This window comes from Nelumbo nucifera, chromosome 1 (assembly GCF_055504915.1).
Source record: "Nelumbo nucifera cultivar China Antique chromosome 1, China Antique-T2T, whole genome shotgun sequence".
Classification (NCBI taxonomy): domain Eukaryota; kingdom Viridiplantae; phylum Streptophyta; class Magnoliopsida; order Proteales; family Nelumbonaceae; genus Nelumbo; species Nelumbo nucifera.
In genome coordinates, this window is record NC_142649.1 from 117808960 (window position 1) to 117820245 (window position 11286).

The 11286-nt window shown below is 36.6% G+C and overlaps 1 protein-coding gene across 1 annotated transcript; it reads left to right on the forward strand.

Moving 5' to 3' along the window:
* The first annotated feature begins 3073 nt into the window (after positions 1-3073).
* On the forward strand, positions 3074-9748 carry LOC104601775 (DCL-like protein). The gene is made up of 3 exons (XM_010265237.3): positions 3074-3619; positions 7915-8029; positions 9310-9748. Exons 1-3 carry the CDS (start codon positions 3213-3215, stop codon positions 9484-9486), a joined length of 699 nt encoding a protein of 232 aa, XP_010263539.1. The 5' UTR covers positions 3074-3212; the 3' UTR covers positions 9487-9748.
* The last annotated feature ends 1538 nt before the right edge of the window (positions 9749-11286 follow it).

The window sequence follows — 11286 nt, forward strand, 5'->3', positions numbered from 1 at the left end:
AGCTTGTCATTGGCAAACAACTATAAAGAAGGAAATGAAAATTCTAAAGAAAAACAAAACTTAAGAGTTAGTTAAACTTCCCGAGGATCAGAAGGCCATTGATTGCAAATGGGTGTACAAACTCAAAAAGGACAGTAGCAAGAATGTCGAAAGATAAAAAACTTGAGTAGTTGTAAAAGGATATTCCCAAAAATCAGGTTTCGACTTCAATGAAATATTCTTTCATATTGTTCAATTAAGTACTATTCGTATTGTATTAAGTATGATTGTAATACTTGACTCGGAGTTTGAGCATTTAGATGTCAAAATTGCCTTTTTGCATGGTAATCTTGAAGAAGAGAATTATATGACTCAAATTAAATGCTTTGTCAAAGAAGATAAAAAGGGTCTAGTTTGTTAGTTGACTAAATTGCTTTACGATCTAAAGCAAACGCCAAGGTATTGGTATAAACTATTTGGTTCCTTTATTATGTGCTTGGGTTTTAGCAAATGTGAACCATACCATTGTGCCTACACATTCAACGGTGATGGTCACTTCATCATTTTACTATCATATGTTGATGGCATGCTAGTTGCATGTACCGACAAATAGAGTATTACAACACTAAAAACTCATATATTTAAGGACTTTGACATGAAGGATATGAGGGGAACCAATTAGATTCTTGGGATGATAGTATATAAGGACATGGAGAATAAGAAAATATGAATAACTCAAAGGAGTTATGTTCAAAGGGTCTTGTGTCACTTCAACATGCAAGAATCCAAACCTTCCAGTATCTCATTTCCTATTAGTTTCAAGTTATATTCAGATCAATCTCCTAGACTGAAGTGGAGAAGGCAAAAATATCCCATATACCACATTCATCAATAATAGGTAACTTTATGTTTGCCATGGTGTGTATTAGACCAAACATTGCACAAGTAGTGGGAGCAATTAGTAAATTAATAGAAAATCTAGGAAGAGATCATTGGATTGCGATAAAGAGGATCCTTTGTTATTTGTTATTTGAAGGGTATTTTTAAGGCTTTTATCTATTACAGTGGCCAAATCTTGAAGTTTTGATTATGTGAATGCAAAGTATGCAGGAGATCGTGATGATAGAAAATCAACTATTGGCTATGTATTCTCTTTAGATGATGGTGTAGTGAGTTAACACCGAAGTTGTAATCTGTAGTGGTTTTGTCTACAACAGAAGTAGAATATATGTCAGTTACACAAGCATGTAAAGAAAGTATTTGACTAAAGAGGTTGCTTAAAGAGTTTAACATTAAACAAAAAGTGGTTTGTGTAGAGTGTTGATTGTAGTTAGGTTCTATTGCAATTTCTCTTGTTTTATAATGAAGAAAAAAGCTCCGAGTTGTCGCTTGTGGACATAGGCAATTTGGCCAAACCACGTTAAATCTGGTGCTCTCTCTTTCTCGCTCTTTGGCTCTTTACTATTTCCATTTTCTTTTCTTTTGTGCACCTATAATTTATAATGTATGCTACATCACTCTCAACATATTCATTGACCAAGTTCAATGAAGAATAGACATGTTCATGGGCCGGGCTCGAGCTTGACTTTTGTCAAAATTCTAATGGGCCCAGCCCGAAGCCTTAGCCCGAGACTGTGTAAAGTTGGGCTTGAAGCCCGACCCGTGAACAGGTTTAATGAAGAATATGATTTATAATAGATAAGTAGACTTAACTGAGAACCTGCCCTTTGCATCATACTTTCACATTAGCCGATCCTGACCATCCTAACCGAGGGAGCTCCAAACTACAGATTAAATTAGTTATGACTTGGTTAAATAATTCCCTAATTTTCTCTCTGCTCTAACTATGGTTATTGATCAATTAGATCTAAGACCCACTATTTTAGGTCAATAGCTTCAAGCATGAAAAAGATTCTACTCAGGTTGCGTTTGGAAACAATGCGAATATGTGCGAATGCAAATATGTAGAGTGTAAAATGGTTCATATAAATTGCAAAGTTGAGTTAATTTTGCATTGACAAATTTACTTTCTTACCAAACAGACTTTTAGCTGTAATGGATGCAAACACGAATTCCAATAATCATTTGCTTTTTTTTTTTATCAAAAGCCCACTTGAATGCAAATTTACTTCTTTTTTATCGATGTACTTTTACATCTTATTATCAATGTAAATATGCATTGGTATGTCATTTGTCAATTTAAAAATGTAATGTTGTCAAACAGGCAAAAATGAACGAAAGTACAAATTTACCTTGAACCGGGATTTACACTCCATTTGCATCGTTTCCAAACATAACCTCAAAGATTATCACATATGCTAATTTGTGTCCCATTGCCAACCTTCCAACAAGTCCCCTTTATGAGGACATCTCTACCTACAAGAAGACTCTTAAATCCCAAACTTTAGTTGTCCAAAAGAGTACACCTCTTAGGTATCTCCTTCCAATTAACTTAGGGGCCATTTGGCACATCTTTTCGCGCAGTCTTTCGGTTGTTTACAAGTCGGGAAGATTGATTTTTGGTTTATTTCCATTTGACATGCGAAAGATCTAACCGCCAAAAGACGGAATGCCAAAAAGACGCGAGAATCCCATTTTGGGCTGATTTCGGGAAGCTCTAAATGAAGGTTCTTGCGTCTTTCACGTTTTAATCTCACGCGGAAAGACATACATATGACAAATGTGCTTTGGACTGTTCAAATTTTCATGCAAAAGCTCGATGCATCTTTTACATGTAAGAGCTACCAGAAGATCTTTTCAAAAAGATATGCCAAACAGGCCATTAGCCCATACTCTCTTATTTTTTACAAAATCTTAAGGCTAGCTTAGCCGAGAGAGCTTGGTTAAACATAAGGAGATCTCTAAACCCAATTTATTTCCACAAATGTTTTTCCAACCTACCCACCCGATTTGTTTTTTGCTATTTAAATCCCGCTCTTTCGATCATAGCTGATCAGACCACCTCTTATGATAAAAAAAAATTTATGGAATAAAAATTTACAGTTCAGTGCAGGGATGTTTATGTAATTTACAAATAGTGTAAGGTTTGCCAAGTATAAACACAGACACACCATTATCCGTTATTGCTGACTTTGATCATCATACATACGGAGTGGGTAGAGAGACAGTAAATCAAATTCTCCATCAAAATCTGAATCTGAAGGAACGAAAGAAAAGAATGGTATGAGATGATGCAGCATATATAGAAGACAACCTGAAATCAGCACTCGGCCATGGCTGTTTCTATGTCTAACGCACCGCCCATTCACCTTCACAGAAACCTTATTTCCCTCCATTTCCCGCCTTCTGTTCTGTACTCTCCGCCCCGTCGAAGCCCGTTGTTTCACCCACGTCTCCATGCCCTAAAAACTGAATCCGATAGTGGGAGTGTCAGGAGCCAGGACGCCTATAATCCAGATTTGCTAAGAAAGCCTACTATATCACCAATAGACGACGGCGATGTATTGTCGAAGAAGGGAGGCATGTCTGGCCTCTCGGACGACAACGAGGGATTGGAGGACGAAGGGAAGAAAATTTACAGGCAGCGGGAGGACGAGGAATGGGTTGACTGGGAGGACCAGATTTTGGAGGACACTGTGCCGCTTGTTGGCTTTGTCAGGATGATTCTTCACTCTGGAAAGTGAGGTCTTTTCTTCATCTCACAGAGATTGATTGTGTGCTAAACTGATTTGTTTGTAAAAATTTGTCATTGACATGTAGGCCTTTTGTTTCTTCTTCTTTTGCTAATATTATGCTGAATGGTTCTCACCAAGATTGTCAACTGGGAGTCTGGGTGATCAATTGAGTTATATCAAATACCTTTTAATTTTGAAAGTGGGACTTTAGATTTGATGACCAACTGCAATATCACAAGTATTCACAAGTATTCAGAGAATCCACTGGATTAGCTTAGGCAGTGTGTTTTCATTATGCTCCTTCAATCCTCTTAAGATTTGGCTAATCTACTTTGGTTTTTCCTTTTTGAACATTCAAGGTTAATCCGTCCTGCTTGTAGGACTCTCATTGGGCCATACTGCTGGTCTGATTTTTTACGCCAAGAACTTTGCCATGGGGGGGGGTATCTTAATTCTTAACCAGTTTTGCATTGAGTTTTCCACCCAAGCATTGTGTCTCAAATAATGTTGAGTGATTTGCTAACAATATGAGAGATACAACTTCGTTATATGTCTCTTTATGATCACAGTCGACTAAGGAAAGTACTTTTTGTAGTTGAAATTGCTTTCAATACCCATTGTCTCTGATTTGGTAGTAGAGGGATTTCTTGTGAACCCATTCTTTCGGAAATACCTCTTCCAGGCAAGATGACATTAGCTTACATTAAATGATTAAATGCTGACTATAGTACTGTAGTATTTTTTTTAAGTGACCTTGATTCAAAATAATAAAGAAAAAGAGACCCTAATTTTAATTGCTACATACAATTGCCACAATTAAAAATAGGTAGTACACACTAATCAATATACATAAGGAGAAATAATTACTTGTTTGATCCCACTATATTGTACATCTCTGTAGTGCATAGTTTGGAACTTGAACTACATTCTGTGTCCGATATATTCTATGTTTTACAGTCCTAACCTTTTTAATACATTATTCAGCCTTCTCCTGAGTCCATGTTTTACTGAGAACTGATATTACTTGTTTCCCTTGTTGTATAATTATTGTATTTTTTATCCTTATCTCCTTTATTTTTGCACTTGGATTAAATGTGCTAAATAGTAGTATTTTTTCTTTAAGGTTATTCAGAAAATCAATGATGTCATTGTTCTTTTTCTCCAAGTTATATGGATATAATAATGCCAATCCATTTACATGTGTAGTTGCTGTCTTTTGTTCTTAATTATGGTCGTGTTTATGTAATAAATACTTCTGGTGGGAGGCTTTCTCATCCTTCTCTTTCCCTAGAATTTATCACTGTTCCCCAAATCAGCATGCTATGGTTTCCAATTTCTTCTGGAGTAGGGGATCACATGATTTATTAGAATCTTTATCTTAAATTGAAAATATATGTTGCTTCTCTTGTTGGGGCTCTTAGAGGAGTTTTTGTTTCCCCTTTTGAACTGATTATTGAATTTGGCAACTAACTTCTGTTTTTTTTTTTCCTAATAAATCATTTCATCACATCTAGCCCTGTAGCTTTCCTTTCCCTGACAGGATTTGGTTCTCCATTCTGCTGTCAGGACCTTTTTCCTTGTTTACTGGGGAAGTTTATTGGGCAGAATTAATACTTGTGATACTTAAGAAAAACAATTGGAAAATCATTTGCTTCTTCTCAGATGTGCATCATGTGCCTCAAGGGATGGAGAATCTGTGATCCACCTTCTGTTGACTGCTTGATCACAAGGCAACTTTGCCACACGTTTAATCTGGTTGGTCTCAAATTGGTAGTGCCCAGCTACCTTATTAGCATGTTCCTACAATGAAGGGTCATGGCTATTTTGGAAGAAAGTAACAAATACATATTTGGTAACAAGTTTCTTTTGAAGCTTTGAGAGGAAGACCTCCCGTCCCTTTAATATAGATCAGCCTTCTACAGCTATAGAGGATACAATAAATCAATTTCTGAAGGCTGATAAAAAAATAAATAAATCAATTTCTGAAGGCTGATAAAAAAATAAATAAATCAATTTCTGGAGAGATTTGAGCAACCCCTAAGTTACTAAAACATTGAAAGAACAAGGAGGAATCAATAGCTGCATTGAGATATGGATGCTAACAATTTCTAGATTGATAATTTCTATTTTATGAGTTAAATCTAACTGTTATTTTTCTTTAGTGAGTTCCCAGATTTTTTACAAACACATGCTTAAATACATGATATCATATTCATGCAAACACATATATTGCATATGCAAATGATAAATAAACACCATATTTTGGTAATATTGTACAATAAGCTGTCTTTCATCATCATCCTCTCTCCTTTTTATGTAAACATACTTAAATGCATAAACCAATACATGTATGATGCATAATGTACAAAAATATATAATTATTACTGTAATACTTTGCATTTGGGTTGGGTTGGGTTGCCAAAGGCATCAACCCTAACCTAACCCAACTTTATATCATATTGGATTTTTCCAATCATAACCCTAATCCTTCAACCAACCCAACCTAAGTTGCACTTGCACCCTAGCTCAAGGGGTAGTTCTCTTGAGACTTTAACCTCCTTACTGGAGTCAGGACAACTAAGGAGAAACATTTGAGATGCTTGATCGTTGAAGGAAATTCAACAAATGCAATTAATTAGAGGCAAAGTAGGCAGGCCTTGGAAGTTAGTGCACTACCTCAATGAGATAAGATAGGGCACTTCTATTCTTTTGGCTCAAATCAGAGGGATACCAGGAGAGAGAAATTTGGTTGCAGATGGGCTTGGTAAAGTTGGTGTACATAGGGCGTTTTTCTATAGTGATAGATCCCCCTTTTTGCATATATTTACTACAATCTTGGTTCTCTTCTTTGACAAAAATGAACTTAAGTTTGTTACTGATAGAAAATGGCAATCCTACTTTTTTTTTTCAAAAAATTCTGCTATCAAACTGTGTATTGTGATTGAAGGTCAATGGGCTACCATTCAGGATTACTTTTGAGTTCTAAAATCATGTGCTTCCAAACTGTTCATATATTATGGATGTATTGCTAACCGAGAAGGTTCCAAATAAACTCTTTCTATCCAATATATCCAAAAAAAAGGTCTCAGAAGTCAGAACTGGTTAATTTTGTAACAGATTGTGGGGATTTGTCTTCTTGCAACTTGCATCATTTTCAAACCAATCAAAAAAGGAAAATAACTTGCATCGTTCATCTTTTAACTGAACTACTATGCTTGGGGTTGGTAACTGGGGCTGAAAACGGTATCCATTTGACTGAATTCAAATATGGTTCCACCCCAATCCAATTCGACATATCCAACTATATCAGCTACATTATTTCTGTTTTGCCATTCGTTCTGTTCAACATCATCTCTCTCTCTCTCTCTGTGCTTTTCTCTACCAATATATATTAACAAAAAGTTGTAGGTTCAGTTCAAACCATTTTATTCGTGCTATAAAATATCAAAGTTATTTTTATTTTTAGTTCAGTTTATTAATATTATAAAGTATTCTGACTGTTTTAATTTGTTTTATTAATTGTATGAAATATCTGAATCTGATCTGAGTCTCATCTGAATCAGGTTGATAACATGTGAATTTGAATTTGAATGTTAATTGGTCAAAGTATATCCAGTCAATCCTTTTGCAGCCATATTGACAACTAACTTGATAGCCCTTGGAGATGCATGGAATTGGAATTCCTGCATAATTTTCCCCAGTTTAGGAGTTGATGTCCCCTTCTACTGGAGTTCACCCATGTTCTTCTGTCTTAAATGTTTTTAGCTATCATTTCATCTCTCCCTGGTCATCTGGCAGAAAATATACCAATGACCAATTGGAGAAAGAATGGAAGAAAGAAGAGAAGATATGCAATATGATAATTTTATTCATTGATAAAAAAATAATTTTATTCAGTCATTAACTAAGAGAGCCTTAGGAGTATAATTGAGGAATCACAGACCTCCAGATATTTCTAACTTTAAAATGGATTAGGGGAATTACTTCATTCCAGCATCTGAGATCATCATAGTTAATTTGTTACATCTGGATCCATTTTCCAATGGAAAAAATCTGGCTGACATGTTTGTCCACGCTATAATATTTGCAGGAAGAGGTGAATTTTGTTTGGAGTGAAACTTTTTACATTATTATTCCTTTTATGTTTCAGTACACTGAAAGGAATCATTGCTGTCTTCTAGTACTCATGTTCCAGAACCTGTGAATGCAGTCGTCTTTTTTTTTGTTTTTTGTTTTTTTTGTTTTTTTTTTTGTGTGTGTGTTTTCTTTTAACATGTGCAAATGTGATTGTTTATTGCAGATATGGAAGTGGTGACAGACTGAGCCCTGAGCATGAAAAAACAATTCTGGACAGATTACTTCCATATCATCCACAGTATGAAAAAAAGATTGGATGTGGAATCAACTACATCACAGTATGTTTCTGTTAATTTTAGTTCTCTTTCTATATAATAAGTCTAATTTCCAATAACAAAAAGCTAAAATTTATTTTGGAAGATATATTTTAACTATTAAGTCACAATTTTGGGCCACCCCACAGAATGAAGAGGTCACCACTCACCATACTATACTGACTAAAAGCAAAGGAAAAAACATTTAAGAGAAAATGATATAACACTTAATAAAACTAAAATAAGCAAATTGAATAAATCAAATGTAGTTAACATAGATCCTAATAAAATGTTTCAAATATTTTCATTTTAATGCACTCCGGACAATCATTGCTGCTTAGTATGGTTGTTTTAGTGCTAACATATACATGTTAAACATAGTTTTCAAGGTGCTAAGGGGGGGTGCCTTGTCGCCTAGTCGCCTAGGTGATGGATTTTTTTTTTCTTAAAGTAAAAATCACATATCCTAGGGTAGTTCCCTAGGTTCCATAACCAAATTTCTTTAATAACTATCCATAATTTTCAAAGGAAAATTATAAAGTTCATGTTTAAGTCCAGAAAATCAACATATTTATGAGAAGAAAAAGAAGAAAGGAAAGAAAATTCAAAAAATATAGGGGCTGAACCCCTATTTTTGTTATAGGAAAAGAAGAAAAGAAAAGGTGGAAGAAGAAGAAGAAATGTGTTGATTAGACAAAATTTAAAGAAATTAGTTTATAAACACAAAAAATGAATATTTTTATTTAATAATGTCTATTTTATAATTATAATCTAAAAAAAAATAACAATAAAAAAGTATTTTATTACACAGTATGCAAAACTGCTTGGTGGGCGAGGCGAGCCTCCAAGGGCGCCTTGTCGCCTAGGCGTCACCTTGACAACTATGATGTTAAACAAGTTTTTTCAGCCCAAGTTCTGTCACTCGACAGTACAGGCCATTTTATCTCTTGAACAAATGTTGTTTAACTTGTATAGCCATGCTGCAGTACAAAGTCTTGATTCAATGGCTGAAAGTGATGTTAATAAATTACAACCATGATGCAGTGGATTTCATCCTTGCCTACTTTCCAAAATGGCAAGCCATACAAAACATATGAAGTATAGAGGACCTTAAATAAACATTTTAACTTGGAAACCAATATACATACATGTGTGTTGCTGCATTTATTTCTATTCTTTAAACTCTACATTTTATTGGACCGAAGGCTTTATAATAATGCCAACTTTGATCAGATTTGGTTAGGTTTATGTTCTGATTTGCTTTGGGTGTGTTGATAATGCAAAATTTGGTTTGTCTTGGACAGGTTGGTTATCATCCTGATTTTGAAGGTTCACGTTGTTTGTTCATAGTACGGAAGGATGGGGAATTGGTAGATTTCTCATACTGGAAATGCATAAAGGGACTCATCAAGAAGAACTATCCTCTCTATGCAGACAGCTTCATTCTGAGACATTTTCGACAGCGTAGACGCCGTGAATGAAGTTGACAAATAAACAAATATGATGCTTGCTACCATGTATAAAAAAGAGAACAGAGAGTTGGGAGTTGGGTTTGGATTACATTTGTTTTAAACTATTTGAATCATCGTGGTACAAATAACTTTGTAACATTTAGGGGCAGGAAAGAGATTGTTGAATGCACAAATTGGTGTCACCTAATGCCATTCATTTCATCTGTATTAACCATGGGATGCTGTGAAACGGCTCGACCTTTTGTCATTCTAAAATTTTTTATGGTTTGCACTTTGCACTGTGTTACTTTGTTGACAAGGGGGATAGGTCTCCCATTTATTGATCTGAAGTAAAGGGGACAGATATTGAAAGGAGAGGGCTCCGAATTCTCTACTGGCCCGACGGTAGTTGAGGTGGTATTCAACTATTCATCAAGATTCAAGAGGGGGGGGGGGGGGGGGGGGGGGTGGGGTGATCGGTGAATCCCTTTGGTATTCAACTATCGCTGCAGACTTGGTTCTTGGGAAAGCTCACTCTCACAAACTTCTGAAGACCCAAAGCTGGGAGCTGTGACTTCTTTCTGGCTGTGATCAAACTTAGAAGTTATCGAAATATTACATCCTGGTTCTCTGAGGAAACTGTGAATCACATCTTACAGATTTCCAGATCCTCCACACAAAATTCAGATATCCTATTATGGAGGGGATCAAGAAATGCTAAATATTCTGTGGCTTCAGGGTACAGATTTTTCACAAAACACATTCCCAAACAAATGGAATATCATTTGAAAGGCAAAAACGCCTTTTAAGTTCCACGTATTCATGTGAAGGGCTTGGTGGGAGGGGTATCACGAGGGATAAACTCCATTTTCTACACGAAGACAGACTGTTCTATCTGTGCACCGTTGAAGGAGTCTTGGGAACCCATTTTTTTTCTTGCCACTTTGCAAAGGCCTGCTGGTTTACAGCCCAGATGGATGTAAACCCAGATGAGTTCACAGGTCAACAGTTAGGGGTGGCAAATGGGTGGGTTGGGTTGGGTTGGGTTGGGTAAGGGTTGAAAACCAATTCACCCATCTTGACCCACCAACCTACCATGACCCACCATCAATGCTTGGTAAAGGGTCATAACTAGACCTGTTCATGGGCCGGGTGGCCCGACGGGCCGGCCCGGCCCGGCCCGACCCCCGGACGGGCTTGAGCATGCTTATAGGCCCGAGGGCTTAAAGTCGGGCCAAAAAGCCCGGCCCGCAATAAATTCGAGCCGGGCTCGGGTTTTGTCAAAATAGCCCGGCCCGGCCCGAGCCCGGCCCGACCTAATATTAAACTTAAAATTAGTTATGTGATTATGTCCATTTGAATAAATTTTTTGATTTAAGAATGTAAAATTGTGTTTTAAAATATAAAAGAAAAGGGAAAAATACCATCTTGTAGGCTCATTGTTCATTTAAATAGAAAAAAAATACTATCTGAATTTTTAATTCTAATTTGAATAGGGAGAATTGTTTTTTTTTTTTTTTCAATTAGGTCGGGCTTTTTACCAGGGCCGGGCTCGGGCCCAAGTTATAGGCCCGTTGGTTGGGCCGGGCTCGGGTCGGGCCCAGTATATTTTCATTAGTGACAAGTGAAAGCCCGACCCGAGCCCGGCCCGGCCCGGCCCGGCCCATGAACAGGTCTAGTCATGACCCACCCAAACCCTGACCCACCCATATTGACCCACTTGACCCATTCATATTGATCCTTACCCACCCTCACTTATACTGTCCTCCTACCCTCACCTATAAATACAAAAGCGGGTCGGGTCAATCTGTATACCCGAAAACAACAATG